At 45.3% G+C, this 19,084-nt stretch overlaps 1 protein-coding gene across 1 annotated transcript; it reads right to left on the bottom strand.

Annotated features, from left to right (window-relative positions):
- Window positions 1-61: 61 nt before the first annotated feature.
- Window positions 62-16,473, bottom strand: LOC147114063 (F-box/LRR-repeat protein 3-like). The gene is given in 5 exon segments (XM_085994057.1): window positions 62-705; window positions 2,021-2,166; window positions 2,168-2,190; window positions 2,297-2,419; window positions 16,105-16,473. Coding segments are annotated over 5 exon segments (1,305 nt in total).
- Between the last annotated feature and the right edge of the window lie 2,611 nt (window positions 16,474-19,084).

Consider the following 19,084-nt stretch of genomic DNA (forward strand, 5'->3'; position numbering starts at 1 on the left):
GAACCATCCCCTTGAGCCTGCTGAGCCCCTCATTCTCTAGCTTAAATAATCTGCATCAACTTTACCAGGTGGGCATCATATCTGGGAACCATACCCTTCCCAGATACTTGGAAACCTCCCAGTGGATTTGCTCCAAATTATATTTCTGATCTGGTATCAGCACTTCCTCCATGATGGATAGCTGAGTCAGCCGTCCGCCACACATCTTCACAAACTCCACAAATGCACTGCATGAAACCTCACATTCACCCAGACCCATGGCAGTTAGGTTTTTGCAACGTTCTGCAATGCGTATCAGTTCATCGTCCAGAGGCTGAAGACTGTTTGCACAGACTACTACTTCGATCAATCTCGGGCAGTTCATTCCAATACGACCCAGCATCTCCTTACTAACTGCACGACCAAAATAGATGTGAGTGACTGGAGTTTCATCACGGAAAAATGGGTCAAACTCTTCTTCGTACAGAAAGAAGTACATGACAATGTTGACTTTTGGAGAGTGTTTCACAAGAGCATCCCAGCTACTCTTTTTGATGCTGTGGAACTGGGTCTGTCCAGGGTTCTCACTCACCACATCAATGCGAAGATGTTCAAGATGAACATGCTCCTCGCTGGATAAAGCCAACAGCAACTCATCGCTCAGAAGGTAATAGTTTAGTGCCAGCTCTCTGAGACCATAGCAGTGATCTGCCACACAAAGAATACCTGCATAGGGGAAAAAAATGAATACCTATTTAACATATGACTAACAAAAATACACAGACAAAGTAAATGTATAATTTAGTCACTGGTAATTTGAACTAGATGGCAAGAGGGACAGGATGAATTTATTTTTTTTACTTTGTAGACTTGGGATTGATTAGGATGAAATTCTCCTTTCTCTGCTAACCAAGTTTTTAAAAGTGAAATGAGCTTTGGCAATTTCAATTCAGTTCCTGGTGGGAATAGTCCATATTCTCAAACAAAACCAGTAATCTCCCTTAGATACAAATAAAGGTTAGCAATGGAAATATCACTTTAGTGCAAAAGGGGTGTTTTTCTGAAGTCATTGTTCATAAATATTTACATCAATTTTGTTTGTACAATTAAAAGATTTTTTGGGGGGGAGGAAATATATATGTAATCAAGCTAAAGAAGGCTTCTCTACATTATGACCAACTTAGTCATGTTAGCATACCTAATCTCAATTGCATCAGCAAAATACACACAAATTATTTAGTAACTTCCTCTACCATACAGTAGGAGTCTGTCAGTACTGAATTTAGGAACGAGCAATGCGCTTCATTGATTTCTAAATTGAAAGTATATCGTTATCAGTGCAAGTGCTCACCAACCCACCCCATGCAATCTGGCATCAAACCAAGAGAAGGAACATTTAAAATGTTTAGATCACAGCACAGTTTAGAGAATAGCATTATTTCTTAGTAAAACCATTAGACAACTAACTCTTATTACAACTTTCCTCTAGTATCAGGTTATACAACAAAGGTGCACAGAGAGCACAAAAGTGGTGGCAACATTACTTAAAATATTAGTACTGCAACACAAAAATTATGAAATATATAAACTAAAATCAATTCGCCATATAAAAATAAATCATACTTGAGTTTATTCAACACGCAATTATACAAGATTCCAAAGGTGTATTAATCAAACTACGCCTTTTTGTGAACCATCCAAGCCACTCAAATAGCTTGAGTAAACCATCAATAGTATAACACACAAAACATCACTGCTCTCCTCAGAACAGTACAATCATTTGAGCAATCATTACATAATCAATGCTTTCATGATGAATTAAATTAGGAAACTGGAAACTTTCAATTATTCAATAAAAATTAGATGACCTGATGCAGTAAGGCTCCATGAAAAAGAGTGGACATAGATTCCAAAGGCCCTTCTGTACTGACTTCCCAATATCAGTACACTATGGTAGAAACACACTTGACACACCATTTCAGTACACCTGAAACATTTCTTGCTGAACTGCAAATTACATTGTGAGCAAGCTTGGATTTACCTACAGGTGAAACATGAGGGCAACTGCTCATTTTCAACAATTTCAGAGTGTCACTGTTATTAGCCACCAAAACTTTGAGAGATGGGTCATCTACCGGTGTATCATCAATCTTGATTGAAGACAGTGACTTTGAGTTCACAAACACCAGTCAGAGCAGGCACAAAACGTGACTGTGAAAGCAAAAAAGGTAATGAATTTTGTGTAATTGCTTTAAAAAAAATGTTGTTCCTCCATTACAGTTAAGCTAGATTTTTTTTTTTAAATTTAAAAAGCTACCTTTGACAAATTCATGAAATTAGGTCTTGCTGTGGAGATCAACCCCAAGGTCTTTATGGAACAGTTGACCAGTTGTGAAAGAATATCACACGCTGCCTCTGCAGACTCCGTGCTACTGTCAACCTGAAAAAGGCAAGAAAGGAGATTTAAACGATGGAAATTAGCTGAACACTACAATCAATTCTGTAATTTATAGTACAACCAGATATATATTGATGATAATCATTAAAGGAGGGGCAAAAAATGGTCAAAACATCACTCAAGACAGTATTCAAGCTTTTGCTAGTATTACTTATTTGATGAACTTGGTGCATTGTCCGAAGTAGCAACTTTGTGGTGCCTTGATCTTACATAAATTACTATGAAAACATAATTAAAATATCAAGGAAAACAGGTTGAGTTTACTTTACTGCTTTACATGCAGTTTGCCTGAAGAAACTGTATATTGCCTTTCTGATTCCTTCAGACGGATGCTTCACATGGTTTTTATGCAACCCAATGTTTACTTTCATAAAGATGCACTGATTGCAAACATGCATCAGTCACCAATCCTAAATGTCCAGAATGCATTGATCAATTTCAATCCAGCCCCACTTCAACAACAAGCATTTATACAGCACCTTTAATGTAGTAAACCATCCCAAGGCCCTTCACAGGAGTGTTATAAAACAAAATTTGACAAAAACCACAAGATATTAGGACAGGTGACCAAAAGCTTGGTCAAAGGGGAAGGTTTTAACTTGCATTTTAAAGGAGGAAAGAGAGGCAGAGAGGGAATTCCAGAGCTTAGGTCATAAGCAGCTAAAGGCACGGCTACCAATTGTGGAGCGATTAAAAATCGGGGATGCGCAAGAGGCAAGAATTGGAGGAGTGCAGAGATCTCGGAGGGTTGTAGGGCTGGAGGGGGTTTCAGAGATAGGAAGGGACGAAGCCTTGGAGGGATTTGAAAACAAGGATGAGAATTTTAAAATCAAGGCGTTGCCGGACCAGGAGCCAATGGAGCACAGGGGTGAGGAGCAAAACGGGATTTGGTGCAAGTTAGGATACGGGCAGCAGAGGTTTGGATGAGTTCAAGATTATGGAGCTGGCCAGGAGAGCATTGGAATAGTCCTATCTAGAGGTAGTAAAGGCATGGATGAGGATTTCAGTAGCAGATGAGCAGAGGTGGGGTGGAGACTAGCGCTGTTACAGAAGTCGACGTTGCGGTCTTGGTGATGGAGCGGATATGTAGTCCGGAGCTCATCTCAGGGTCAAATAGGATGCAAAGATTGCGAATGATCTGGTTCAGCCTCAGACCAGGGAGAGGGATGGAGGTGGTGGCGAGTGAAGAGAGTTAGTGGCGGGGACCGAAGACAATGGCTGGAATTTTCTGTTCCTGGGCGGGTGCAGTGGCGGGTCGTGACCCCGTTCTTCATACCATGGCACTCCTGAGATCGACTTTCCGTTAATGGAGCCTATTAAGGCCGCCCTGTGCGTTTCCCAGCTCTATTAAATGATGTCATCAATGACGCGTTTTCAGCCGGGATATTTAAAGGAGCCATGGCCACACTGCATTTGAAGGTTCATCTAGGAGTGTGCAGATAGCACACTGCACGATTGGACTGCTGCAAAGAGCGCCAAACATGACTGCACTGAGACAGAGGGCTGCACCCAGGTTCTCCGATGACTTCCTCCATATGCTTGTGGAACGGATGTCAGCAGCCAGTGAATGTTCATCACGTGCATAATGGTATCTGTACCCATTCTTCATATAACATATCTAACTTATCTCTTTACTCTCCCACAGGTCCATCAAGAGCCCCCCACCCCCTGTCCAGGAGGAAGAGGAAGACGACTTCTCAAGAGCATCCTCCAGCCTGAGGGTGCACCATCACCAGACAGAAGCGCACCCAGCACCAGCGCAGATCCTTGCATCCTGGTGGGTCCCACGCGAGATAGAGCAGTGTTGTCACTTGGTATCTCAAGTCACAAGTGAGCAAATGGTTGAGACAGGGACAGCAGTGGAGTCTCCTCGCTGGAGGATGCAGGATGCTCCCAGCTCTGTTCAGCTGCAAGCAGACGCTAAGCCTCAGGGGACCTGGGAGTACAGCAAGAAGTGCAGGAGGCTTTGACAGTTTTTGCGACCGCGGTTTCTGCAAATGTCCAGAGAATGGAGGGCTCCATCTCCAACATGAGCACCACTGTGTCGCAGGCGATGGTGACTTAGGCTCTTCCATGGATAGCATGGCCACCTGCATTGAGCAGGTAATGCACCACCCACAGGAGCACGTGGTCTCTATGGAGAATAGATGGCCTCTCTAGGAGGGATGGCAATGTAGAAGTGGGTCCTCATGGCCCCACTGCTTTGCAGCAAGGTGCTCTCCAGCTCCTTGCTAGCAGGTAAATGCGGGTGGCCCATGAGCGGGCTGATGGCGAGAGGGGATATAGAAGTGGGGGCTTCTCTCAAAGCGCTCAAACTTCTCCCCAGTGGTCCCCTCATCCCCTGCCCCCCAACTCCACCTCACTCAGAGCCCCAGATGCCTCTTTTTTTGCCAGGTACAGGAGGAGCAGACTTCAGCGGGGCCATCACAGGCTCCAAAACCCAAAGGACGTCTGCCAAAAGCGTCTATGCAGTCACAGCAGGGAAGTGAGCTGGCTGCCTCTACCTCTGCTGAAGCCACGTAGAAGCACATTTAAGAGAAAGATGAAACAAGTAGGTTCACAAGGGTAGCCACTTGGGTGTTTTATTAAATATTTCTTTAAAGTTTCCATGACTGTGATGTCACAGATAAAAAAAACTTTATTTTCACCGCTTTCCGGTCATTTGTGTGCACCTTTGGAAGTGGCTTAGTGAGTTGGAGTGAATGGTGAGACATAACGTTACCTCCAGCAATGGTGGTCAGTGTGAAAGGAATGGCTTGGTCATTGTAGGGATGCTTTATGGTGTTGCTGTGTGGTGGTGCCAACCTGGCGCAGCATGTGGCAGCCATATGGGTGTAATGCCTGAAGTTAAGTAAATCTGGCCACGATGAGCCCATTCCTGGCCTCCTGGGCAGCAATGTGTTCGGGTGCTGGTGGGATCTGAACCGCAGGTTCCTCCTGCTCCTCCTCTGAAGAGGCTGTGCACTCAGTGCCTTGCTCCTCATGCAGCGCTAATCCTCGCTGCTGCACTATGTTGTGCAGGGCACAGCGACAACGATGATTCTGGAGACCCTGGCTGGTGTGTACTGAAAGCTCCTCCGGATCTGTCAAGACATCTGAAGCTCATTTTCAGCATGCCTACTGTCTGCTCTATGACACATCTGGTGGAAATATGGCTTTCATTATATCCCGCCTCGGCCTCAGTACTTGGCTTCCTCAAGGGTGTCATGAGCCACGTCTTCAGTGGATACCCCTCGTCTCCAAGCAGCCAGCCAGAAAGTCTGTTTGGAGGAGCGAAGAGCTGAGGGAGGGTGGATTGGCGCAGGACGAAAGAGTCATGGCAGCTGCCAGGGAATCTGGCGCACACATGCATGATGATCTTCCTATGGTTGCAGACGAGCTGCACATAGAGGGAGTGGAAGCTCTTGCAGTTGACCAAGACTCCTGGGTGATGGGGTGCCCCGATGGCCACATGTGTGCAGTCAATGACGCCCTGCACCCATCGGAAGCTAGAGCGGCAAAGCCAAATGCCTGCTCAGCAACACTGGATTCATCAGTGGCAAAGTTGATATAGTTGGCTGACTTGTCAAAGAGGGCATCGGTGACCTGTGTGATGCATCTGTGGTAGGCCGAATGCGAGATGCCACAAATGTCTGCTGCTGATCCCTGGAAGGAGCCCGAGACGAAGAAGTTGAGGACGCTGGTGACTTTGACAGCCACTGGTAAGGCATGTCCACCCGCTCCTCTGGGCTGCAGGTCTTGCTCCAGCAATGTGCAAACGTCTGCGATGACCTGGCGCGATAGCCTGAGCCTCCTTTGGCACTGCTGCTCCGTCATGTTGAGGAAGCTCATCCTCTGCATGTATACTCTGTTAGGGCATCGCCTCTGGCTCAGTGCAAGCCTGCGCTAAAGCCCTCTGTCCTGTGCAGCATCAGGTGGTTGAGGAGAAGGTTGGTGGCGTTATTGTTGGTGCTGCTGGTGTTGGGGCTCGTGGTCCGATGAGACAGTATAAACGGCACCCATGCTGATGGAACAGATGGCAGAATGTGGTGATTATTCCTTGATTAGTAAAAGTATTGTGATTCGTTGTTTGTTAACTGCCTTGGGATATGTGTTGTAATCTCATTGGTAGTTGATCACATGATGTGTTGTGGCTACCTTAAATTCAGTCCTTTTCTAGCTTAGTTGGGACTGGATGTGGAAAGATATGCTGCTGATTTTAAAGTTAATAAAGCCTAGCTTTGGCAGGCAAATCTATTCTTTATTTCAATTTATTAACTTTTTGTTAGAATGGAGCGATATCTTCAACCAGAACGATTCAAGGCTGACCCCAATTCTGCTGGAGTGGATGATAAATGGAAACATTGGTATTGTACATTTAAAAACTTTTTGGGCGTGTTGGATCAAGAGGCTCTAAATAAGCTGATCAACTACATTGACCCGGATGTATATAAATATATTTTGCACTGTAAAACTTATGAAGAGGCTATTTCTACATTGGAAAAGATTTTTGTTAAACCAAAGAATGAGGTATTTGCACGTCATCTTCTATCTGCCCGTAGGCAGCAGGTGGGAGAATCTTTGGATACTTATTTACAAGCACTTCGATGCCTTAGTGTTGACTGTAATTATAAGGCTGTGACGGCTGAAGAACATATGGACGAATCGGTACGGGATGCTTTTATTAATGGATTACTGTCTAGATCAATTCGTCAGCGGTTGTTAGAAAATAAGACTCTGGATCTTAAAAGTGCTTTTGAGCAAGCTTGTGGCTCAGAGAAGTTCGGATTCTTATGCTCTTTTTAATCGGCCTGCGACTATGGTTTCGGCAGTTTCGGATGAAAAGGAATTATGTGGATTTAATGGGAGTGGTTTACTAGATTTTGAAACAGTTTCTACTTCGGCGGCCGTTGCCTCTAGGATTCAGAAGTGTTATTTTTGTGGGAATATCCGGCACCCTCGTCTGAAGTGTCCTGCTCGGGAGGCTGTGTGTAGTAAATGCGGCAAGAGAGGTCATTATGCACGCGTGTGCAAATCATCAGGTTCAATTACCTTCCCTTCTCCTGGTGTGGGAGGGTCTTCCTCCACTACCTCTTCTGTGACTATTCAGCCTTTAGATAGGGCGTTTATTGCATCAATTTCTGCTGCATTTGCTCATGGCCTAAACAAAGCTATAGTTACGGCTCAAGTTAATGGGTTGGAAGTGAAGGCCCTTATAGATACGGGCAGTACTGAGAGTTTTATAAGTCTTCAGTTTGCGAAGGAGAAGCATTTGAAAATTTCGCCTGTTACGTATCAGGTGTGTATGGCTCAGACGACCCTTACTTCACAAATAGCTGGTTGTTGCTTTGTGAAAATGGTTCTTCTAGGTAATACGTATACTGATATACGCCTATCTGTTTTGCCTAATCTCTGTGCAGATATTTTGATTGGACACGATGTGCTTCAGTTACACGAGTCTCTTAGTCTTTCATTTGGAGGGACTAAGCCACCTTTATCTATTTGTGGATTAACCTCTTTATCTATTCCTCCATTATCACTTTTTTCCAATTTGATGTCGGATTGTAAGCCAATTGCTACCAAGTCAAGAAGATATAGTAGTCAGGATAGAGAATTTATTAATTCTGAAGTTCAACGTCTCTTATTGGAAGGAATCATTGAACCTAGTTATTCGCCTTGGCGAGCACAGGTAGTTGTCACGACTAATGAGAGACACAAGAAACGAATGGTGATAGACTATTCTCAAACAATTAATAGGTATACTCAATTAGACGCGTACCCTTTGCCTAAGATTGATGAGCTTATCAATAAAGTATCTCAGTATAAAGTTTTTAGCACTATTGATTTAAAGAGTGCTTATCATCAGATTCCTATTGTTAAGAAGGATCAACCATATACGGCCTTTGAGGCTGGTGGAAAGCTGTATCAGTTTTGCCGAATACCATTTGGTGTTACTAATGGTGTTGCTTGTTTTCAACGGGCAATGGATGCTTTTATAAGTGATAACTCCCTCTCTGACACCTTTTCATACTTAGATGACATCACAGTGTGTGGCAAATCAAGGGTGGAGCATGATTCTAATTTAAAAAGATCCCTTCAAGCTGCGGAAAAAGTTGGTTTAACTTTTAACAAAGAGAAATGTATCTTTTCGACTACTGAGGTAAATCTATTGGGGTATATTATTTCGGGAAATAAGATTAAACCAGATCCAGAACGTCTGCGACCATTGATCGATTTACCTTGTCCTACTAATTCTAAGGCTTTGCAACGAGTTGTTGGGCTGTTTTCTTATTATTCTAATTGGATTGCAAATTTTTCACAGAAGATCCGGCCTCTTATTCGGGTTACGACATATCCTCTATCATGGGAGGCCAGGACATGTTTTGAGAATTTTAAAAAGGATATTTTAGGAGCAGTTGTGCATTCCATTGATGAGCAGGTTCCCTTTGTGATTGAGACGGATGCTTCGGATTTTGCAATGGGGCTACTTTGAACCAAAATGGAAGACCTGTGGCCTTTTTCTCACGTACTTTGAATAATAGTGAAAAAAGGCATTCCTCAATAGAAAAAGAGGCATACGCAATAGTAGAAGCATTGCGTAAATGGAGACATTATTTATCGGGGCGACATTTCACGTTGGTAACTGATCAAAAATCTGTGTCCTTTATGTTTGATGTTAAACATTTTGGAAAGATTAAAAATGATAAAATGAGATGGAGGATTGAGTTGGCATGTTACCATTTTGACATAGTTTATCGTCCGGGGAAGGATAATGTTGCTGCTGATGCACTGTCGAGGGCTTATTGTTCTGTGATTCACGGAGATACGCTTATTAATCTTCACAATGCTTTATGTCATCCTGGGGTTACAAGGATGATACACTTTGTACGCAGTAAGAACTTGCCTTTTTCAGTTGAAGACGTCAAGCGGATGACTTCATCATGTTCTATCTGTGCTCGGTGTAAACCGAATTTCTTTAAGCCTCAACGAGCTCATCTTATAAAGGCTACTTCTCCTTTTGAACGTTTGAGTGTTGATTTTAAGGGACCTCTTCCTTCAACTACTCAAAACCGATATATATTTACTGTTGTGGACGAGTTTTCAAGGTTCCCTTTTGCTTTTCCTTGTGCAGATGTATCAGCTGCTAGTTATTAAATGTTTGACTCAACTTTTTGTCATCTTTGGGATGCCTGCGTATATCCATTCGGATCAGGGAAGTTCTTTTATGTCTTCCCAGTTGAAGGAATACCTTCAGAGTCGGGGAATTTCTACTAGTAGAACTACCCCGTATAATCCCCAGGGTAATGGACAGTGTGAACGATACAATGGGGTGATCTGGAAGGCAGTTATGTTGGCGTTGACATCCCGGAACCTTAAGAATACACAGTGGGAAATGGTGCTGCCTGATGCCCTGCATTCCATTAGATCATTGCTTTCAACGGCTACTAATGTGACCCCCCATGAAAGGCTCTTTAACTATCCGCGGAGATCTACTACGGGATATTCGGTACCTTCATGGCTTACTATGCAGGGACCTGTGTTGCTTCGACGTCATGTTAGATTGTCAAAATATGACCCCTTGGTGGAGGAGGTGGAGCTGTTGGAGGCAAATTCCCAATATGCTCATATTCGATTCCAAGATGGGAAAGAAAGTACTGTTTCAATTAAAGACTTGGCTCCTTGTGGGGGCCAGCCCTCTTCTGAGAATATTAATAATGGTCATGATTCGGATAATGTGGATGCTGTTACAGATACTACGAATATTTCCAATCCGATTGCAGATAATCATACTTCTATTAGTCAGCCTTTGATAGATGTTTATGACCGTCCTAGTTCATCTTCTGATGGGATTTCTAATCCGGAAACCGTTGAGAATCGGGATATGGATAGCCTTCCTGTTGAAGATACTTCTGTGCCTTCTGGCGTGGGAGGGCAAGGAATTTCACCAAGGTTAAGAAGGTCGACACGAACAAGATATCCGGTCGACCGATTGAAAATGGACTTTTAAATTGATAGTAATGTTTTAAAAATTGTTGAAATATTATAGTATATTGTTTTAGTTGAGAGATACTTAATACTTATGCGTAATGTTATTATTTGTTGTTCATTTAGTATTGTGTTATGTAAATAGTTTTATTCTCGTGCATAGTTTAGTTGTAAATAATTAATTGTAAATTGTAAAAGTTATTAGGTTGGAGTATATTTTAAAAAGGAGGGGTGAATGTGGTGATTATTCCTTGATTAGTAAAAGTATTGTGATTCGTTGTTTGTTAACTGCCTTGGGATATGTGTTGTAATCTCATTGGTAGTTGATGATCACATGATGTGTTGTGGCTACCTTAAATTCAGTCCTTTTCTAGCTTAGTTGGGACTGGATGTGGAAAGATATGCTGCTGATTTTAAAGTTAATAAAGCCTAGCTTTGGAAGGCAAATCTATTCTTTATTTCACAGGTCAAGTAGGAGATGACAGAATCAACCTGTCAATGGTGTGACAGGTTTTACCAATGAGGTGACAGTGGATGCAGACTTTGCTAGAAACATTCACAACCTCTAGAAAGCTAAATCTGTGCTTACAATGCACTCAGCAAAAGCATCTGCCTTAGGAAAGTGATCAGCCGTCAGGTGGGAGGTTTTATTGTATTTTTCTTGTTGTGCACTAATGAGCTGGATCAATGGTCATTCAACTTCCGCCTCAGGTTCACAGGTGTGGTTCCTGAGCTGCGTGATTCCTGTGCTCATCCAGGGAAATTTGAAAGGGAGTTAAAGACGCTTAAGGCTCTGACAAGTACCTAATAATGATTTAAATTAGCTCGCCCGCCTCTGCTGTTCGGGTCACGGCCGCGCAGGCAAACACACCAGAGGGAAAGGCACGTGGGGAAGTCGGGATGACGGCGGGTTCCTGACCCGCTGTAAGATATTTCAAATATCCCACCCAACCCACCTCCAATCGAGCCCGCAAGGACCCCAGAAAATTCCAGCCTTTACTTTTGATTCTCACCCACCCCACCGCTGCTTATACCTCTTGGATATTGGTATGCTTTGTACTGTTCCCAGGACTTGGGGAGAGGTAGAGAGAGATGAGGAAAAGCACCAGCATTCTTGCCCCTGATCATAAAGTGATTTCTTCCATGAAGTGGAAGGATGGATAGGATTAAACTCAGCTGTGATGTTCCCCACAGTCAACCAGTCTTTTGACACTCTCTCAACTGAAGTATAGCCACTGTTAAGGTACCAGAGGACTGTCAACTTTCAGTAAAGGAGAGAAATGTATTGGGGGTAGGGGGAAAGGACAGCAGAGGAAAGAGAAGAAAAAATTCTGTGCATCAAAAGAAATTATTAGCCTGTTATGTTATTTTAAAACTGTATGGCCTAGAAATTCGGTTGTTAGCGCCTAATGAGTCCGAAATGTGGGGCGTTACCCAATGTTCGGGCGGGCGCAATGAAGATAGCGACACCTCCCATATTGACTATACATTTAACGCCTGCGCTAACTGTTGATCTCATGACGTCATTTCAGTGTGCAACGCCTTTTAAGCGCCCCTGACCGGATATTCGGTGGCGCCCGGAACCTTTCCGCCTAGCGCTATTAGTGACAGTTCGATGGAACGTTACCAGGCCCTTCTCGGAGTCAGGGGCGCTATTTAAAGGGGACAGCTCTAGTATAAAAGCTGCAGCCACTTGGCCTGTTCATTGCGATCGTTGCTGGAGAGAGTTGGTGAGCAACTGTTGAGCAGATTTTTTGGGATTTAGCCTTAGAATACTTGGGACCTTCAGACCTGTCCGGAGCAGTTGGAGCGCTACACCTAACAGCGTTTTGCCCAACTGGTATCGGAATGGGAGCTGCTTTGGAGGGCCACGTCCACATGGCCGGACACTTTGAAGGAGCACAGAGACGGCGGGAGAGGGGGCCGGGATTGGCCAGAAGGAGGAGGGGCAATGGAGGTCGGCCAATCCGAGGGTACGCTGCGAGGGTATTCAGGCAGCAGGTGTCATACTTTGCCATGTCGGAGGAGCAGTGTGTTCGAAGGCTCCGATTCGGTAAGGAGGTTGTAACTGAGCTGTGCCACCTGCTTGCTGAGGATCTGCAGCCGCGTCTACGGTGCAGGACCTCTCTGTCGGGGGCCGTCAAAGTGACTGTTGCCCTCAATTTCTATGCCAGCGGATCCTTTCAGTCAGCCACTGGGGACATTGCGAATATCTCTCAGTTTGCAGTGCATTGTTGCATCCGGCAAGTGACAGCTGCCCTTTATAGAAGGCGGCGTCAATTCATCACCTTCCCTCTGACCCTGGAGAAGCAGGCGGAGTGCGCGCAGGGCTTCGCTGCTATTGCAGACTTCCCCATGGTGCAGGGGGCGATTGATTGCACACACGTGGCTTTGCGGGCACCATTACTGAATCCTGAGGACTTCCGCAACCGCAAGGGGTTCCACTCCCTCAATGTGCAGCTGGTCTGTGACCACCGCCAAATGATCGTGGCAGTCAACGCCCAATTCCCAGGGAGCAGCCACGATGCGTTCATCCTGCGGCAGACCTCAGTTTGTGACCTTTTTGAGGGGCCGGCTCGCCCACGAGGCTGGCTTCTTGGGGACAAGGGCTATCCTCTCTGCCCATGGCTCATGGCACCACTCCGTTTGGCCGCCACCCCAGCAGAAGAGCTGTACAACAGCAGCCATCAGGCGACCAGGAACATTGTGGAGCACACTTTTGGTGTGCTCAAACAGCGTTTCCGCTGTCTAGACCATTCGGGGGGAGCCCTGCAGTACTTGCCGGAGCAAGTGGGTCACATCGTCGTCGTCGTCTGCTGCATGCTCCACAACTTGGCCATTCGACGCACCCAGCCAATGCCAGCTGTCCCTCAAGGTCCAGCAGAGCAGGCGGACGAGGAGGAGGAGGGGGACGACGAGCAGGCGGACGAGGAGGAGGAGGAGGAGGAGCATGCGGACGAGGAGGAGGAGGAAGATGGGAGGGCTCCTGAAAGTGGAAGGGCCATCCATCAGAGGCTCATCAGGACTCGGTTCCAGGCCCCTCTGATGGAATGATGGGTGTCATTCGCCCTGCGCACTTCGGATCTTTCAAAGCCTCTGAAGGCCAGCATGACTGTAAATAGTTACGTGTACCATTGCAAATTAAAACTTTTCTTTATTGTCAAAAAAGTCCTTCCTTCCAGCATAACAATGTCATGCCAACAGAAACCATAACTAACAAAATAACAGTTAACTCTTCGGCAAAGCCGCAAAACTAAACAAACCATTTCCAACAATCACAACAGGTGAGGGAGTCCTTGAATTTGGCCAAAGAAATGTCTCAGCACCTCCCTCTACTGCTGGCCCCTTGATGGAGAACGACTTCTCTTTCGCGGTCGGCCCCTTCCCTCCCTGCTGCTCCTACGTAATTGAACCCCAGTGGTGGGGTCAAGGCTGGGGGACGCCTGCTGACTGTGTGGAAGCGCAGAAGCCCCTGAGGGACGGCCTGGACGACCTCTGGTCTTGGAGGGTGCGGAGGCTGGCTGCTTGATCTGGGCATGGCTGGAAGCAGTGTGCCCTGCAGGTGGTGGCAGCTGCACTGCAGACGTACCAGCGGTGGCATGAGCAATGGTCACCTGCCGAGAGAGGACACCTGCACCATGGTCGGACGACACACTGGCTCTCTGAGGGGACCGGTTCGGCTCATCCGCCACAATCGACTGCTCCACTGATTCCTGGCCTCGTATGGTACTGGAAGGGCCCGGGGTGATCCTAGCTGATGCAGATAGGGTGGCTGCAGTGAGAGTTCGCGTTGCCTCAATCTGGGTGTGGACGAGGCCAGCAAGTGACTGCGTGGCAGCAGTGAGGACCTGTGTGGCAGGTGCCAGTGCTTCGGAGAAGCCCTGGACAGTTCTTTCCATTGCTTCGGACAAGGCCGGAGCAGTCCGTTCCACTGCCTCGGACAAGCCCTGGACAGACCTTTCCAGGGATTGTCGAAGCTCTGAACAGTCCTTTCCATAGCAGCCTCGAAGCCCTGGACAGTCCTCTCCATTGCTGCTCCAATGTCCAGCACACTCTTTGCCAGTGTTTCTATCAACTGAGGCATCCTCCCCACTGCAGCCATCAGCTCAGTGTGCCTGAGCCAGGCCTGGGTGCTCATTTCAGCCAGGCTACGCACCTCCTCTGCACTCTGTGCAGCAGTCATCGCTCCCTGCCTTGCCCTCCGGGGAGCCAGTGGCCGAACTTGCCTACCCCCCTCGCATTGCTGCAGGCCGCTTGTTCCGGCAACTGGCTCATCATCAGAGCAGCCCCCCCCCTCCCCCCCACCTCCAGGGAACTACTATCCCCAGTCTGCAGATGTGTACGCTCCCCTGAAGTTGGAACGGATGCTCCGGCTTCCTCCTGATCCTCGCCTCCGGAGCCACTGGCACTGGCAGCTTCAGGGCCCGGATCCCGAGCTGGTGATGCATCATCTGAAAGCAGGGACGTCGAAGAGTGGCTTTAGCAAAAGGACAGGTTGGCGGCAAGGCTCTGACATGGCTGCACACAGAGAGCATGCTGGCGGGGGGACCAAGTGGAAGGAGATGGCTGAAAAAGGTGAGAGCCTTACCCTCGCTGTCGACAATGGGGTCGGCAGCTGCAGTGGTAACAGGACCACTCAGACGTTCTCCAAGAATCTGGTGCACTCTCTCCTCGAGATCCGTGAGAGTGACCACTTGTGGAGGTCCGCCACCGGTTCGCCGCTGCTCCTTTCGCCTCGTCGCCAGCTTGGACTGCAGGGGAAAGAAGGGGAAGTTCTGTTACATGATGCCCTGAGTGATCATCTCATGCCCCCCATGTTGCAAGAGCCCTTACATGATGCCCTGAGTGATCATCTCATGCCCCCCATGGTGCAAGAGCCCTTACATGATGCCTTGAGTGATCATCTCATGCCCCCCATGGTGCAAGAGCCCTTACATGATGCCTTGAGTCAAATGTGCATGTGTGTGCCCAGAAAGGGCCATGGGTGCTTGCTGACAGATGGCCATTGGGGCATCATGGCTACAGGGTGCGCAAAGTCAGGTGCAGATGGAGGGAATCAGAAGTTTGCATAAACAACACTCACCCTAACGACCCGAGTGAGGTCGTTGAATTTCTTCCTGCACTGAGCAGGGCTCCTGGTCGCCATGCTGCTGGAGTTGACCCTCTGACAAACATCCCTCCAAGCTCGGCGGTACTCCTTTTGATTCGGCCTCCTGCCATTGTCAGGATAGAGAACATCTCGACGGCGTGCCACTGCAGACACCAACTGCTCCAGAGCCTCAGTGCTGAAGCGCTCTGCTCTCTGTCTCACCTTCTCCATCTTGACCAAGTTTTTTGCGCCAGAGAAGGGCGAGCGCCGATTCTGAGGCCTACAGGGCGTTGAGTGTGGAAGCTGAGGCTGACTGACCCACCCCTTTAAGAGCTGGCCGGCGCCTGGAAGTCTTGTGGTTATCGGTAATTGAGATCACCTGCGCTGCGCCCGTCCGCGCCGATATTGGGTAGCGCCGGAAGTTTTGCACCTTAGGAGCCCTGTGCAACGTCTGAATTCGCGCCTCAATCCCCTTTGGGGGCGATGCAACCAAATATCGTGCCAGGCGGCGATAAGTTTCGTCTGGCTGTAAACTTTTCGCAGCGCCAGTTCTAACGCCTCAAGCGGGGCTATACCCAATTTCTAGGCCTATGGCTCATACTATTTTTTTTACCTTAAAACTGACAAACTGCAGATGATCTGCATGCTTTTTGATTATCTGCTGGATCAGATCTGGGTGGGTTGATTTGAAATAGGATGTGGCTGTCTGGTTCAGTTCAAACTCAAATCGTCTCCATAGTTCCGGCATGTGAAAGGCTTCATTCCATGTTCTACATACTGATGATGCGTAAGCCCGATCCACCAATGGCAAGTACTGAAAGATGTGCAGAATCACCTCATAGTGCAGGTTTCCCCAGTCTACATGAGAAGCACTCAAAGCCTCACTGCCTTGAGCTGACCTAGTCTTCTGTCTTTTATTTCCTTTATCAACATCTGAAGCAGGCTGGGTCTCAACTTTTTGGTTAACTCTATTTTGCTTCATTCTGGAAAAAAAGTGAGGAACAAAAGACGATGTTATTTTTGTTGAAAGTGAGCATTTTGCACTTATCAATTATAATTAGCAAATGTTGGATCCAGATGACTAAATACAATGCTAGGTTTGAAGCTAAACAAAATCAATCAGGCTAGTCTATGGGATGACGCAGTTTAATAAATTAAAGATGGGATATGTGATTTTATCAAGTTTACCTAGGCTAAAATGTAGTTTCAAAGAATTTTTTTAATTTCTGTCTAATTTTTTTTCTCTAATGTCATATTGAAATAGCAAGTATATTACTTTTGATTTCATGGTGTGGAGATGCCGGAGTTGGACTGGGGTGGACAATTTCAAATAAAGCTGTTGGGCTATAACCTGGTGTTGTGTGACTTCTTACTTTTGATTTCATATGGGAAACTGGCTAGGGGGACTAATTATTCTCAATACCGCAAGGGAGCTAAAATTATTATAAATGGCTGAAGTGATATTAACCAAGACAGTTTCAACAGTTAATAAATGCATTTCTCTCTTGACAATTTACTCCTTCAGTGTTGGCTAAACAAACATGCCAACTCCCCAAACGAGATCAACACTTTAAACAGACAAAAAAGTACAAGTTCTTAACCATTCTTTGGTTCGTTTAATGGTACAGTAGGAGTTCAAAGATCAAAGGACGAAGATCAAGATTAGAACATTACAACTAAAACTGTGGGTTGGGTGAGCAAAAAAGCAAACAAGAACAAACTGTTCATAATGAAAACTTTATCTTTAAATCTGTAGATAACATTCATGCTGCTCATATTATAGTGCCAGGAAGCAATGCAATTACCAAGTACTATTCCAAATGCTCTGTTCTTGTGACGAGCACATCAACTAATCAATGTTTCCAGGATTCTAAGGTTTAAACTTTTAAACCAGTCATGGAACAAACTAGCAACAATGTATAATGATATAAATCCTGAAATGAGCGGAACATGATAAACATGGACTTTCTTCCACATTTCAAATACTTAAGATTAATGAATTATTGCTTGAATGAACATTGCAGCAAGACAGATTTATTATGACATCAGTCTAATGAGGTGGTAAACTCGAAAATGGGACAGTTTCCACTTTATTTGGCAATGTGCTCCACAGTACTTATTTGACAATGAGCTCCTCAATCACACTAATAAGGGTAGTCTACAGACCACATAATAGTGGAAGGGAGGTGGAGGAAGAAATATACAAACAAATTAGGGAAATGAGTAACAAGCACAGAATAATAATGGTGGGGGATTTCAACTACCCTGAAAACTAATTGGCCAGAAGAGGTAGGTAAAGGGGATAAGGGAATGGAGTTCCTACAATGTGTACAGGACTCCTTTCTTATCCAGTATAATATAAAGCAACCCAACAAGGATTTGCTACTGGACCTGGTAATGGGGAATGAACCAGAACAGATAAGAGAAGTAAAAGCAGGGAAACATCTAGGCAACAGGGATAAGATAATACGGTTTAAGATAATAATTGAGAAGGACATAAGCATTACAAAGGCCACAGTAATAGATTGGAGAAAAGTTGATTTTGAGGGGCCAAGAATAGAACTTGGGAAAATAAAATGGACAACAATATTGGCAAACAATGATGTAGAACAGCAATGGGAAACATTTAAAACGGTGTCCAACAAAGCCCAAGAAAAATATATTCTGCAAAAACACAGAAACAAACTAAACACTAATGAGATACCACGGATGAATAAAGACACAAGGGGGAAAATTGAGGGTAAGGAAAAGGACATACACCAAGTGCATGTACAGCCAGTGAAGTATTTTAAAAATGCAATCCCTGTTCTAGGCAAATGCAGCTGTCGATTTGGGCACAGAAATGTCCCACAGACAGCAAATAAATGAACAACCATCACCACCAGTTCAAGGAAAAGGTCCACCACCATCTTGTCAGGGCAATAAATGCTGCCTTTCCAACATCTTCCACATTCCAGAAACACACAATTTTTACAATTCTGTTTCTGGTGGTGTTGGTTGTGGCTGAAATGTTGGTCAGCATCTCAGAAGAACAGCTCCTTGCTCTTCTCTCAACAGCCCGTTCAAACAGAGATGCAGTTTAACATCTCATACAAAAAAACTTACAAAAATACAAAACCAATATACACGGAGGTCTTTAAAATAAAAAATAAAAAAAATCAACCCAAGTATACAGCTTATATTGTTCAAATGATTTATTTGAATGCGGAATTCTGAATATTGTTTCCCTAACTGCAATTATCTTGTAATGTTTGGACAGCAATCCTAGACAAGGATACAACCAAATGTTCTGCTATAATTTTGTGATCAAAAATAAAACAATTATACACAAGTACATTTTAAACAGTTGCCATAACACAGCACATTACAATGATATAAAACACACAATATTTTCTGCCAAAACAGGGCATGAAATTAGATAAAATAGGAAAAGTAATTATTCATCCAAGACAAAACATATCCATTTAGTGCAGAGGAGAAAAAACTGGATCAAACACAGAAGTTGGGGCACTAGGGTTGGTTCTGCCATCAGGCCAAAAAGAAAGGCCTATGCTCACACGGGTTGACTAATTTGAAAATACTAATATGTTATG

This window comes from Somniosus microcephalus, chromosome 8 (genome assembly GCF_052327205.1).
Source record: "Somniosus microcephalus isolate GS21.2 chromosome 8, FLI_Smic_1.0, whole genome shotgun sequence".
Taxonomy (NCBI): Eukaryota; Metazoa; Chordata; class Chondrichthyes; order Squaliformes; family Somniosidae; genus Somniosus; species Somniosus microcephalus.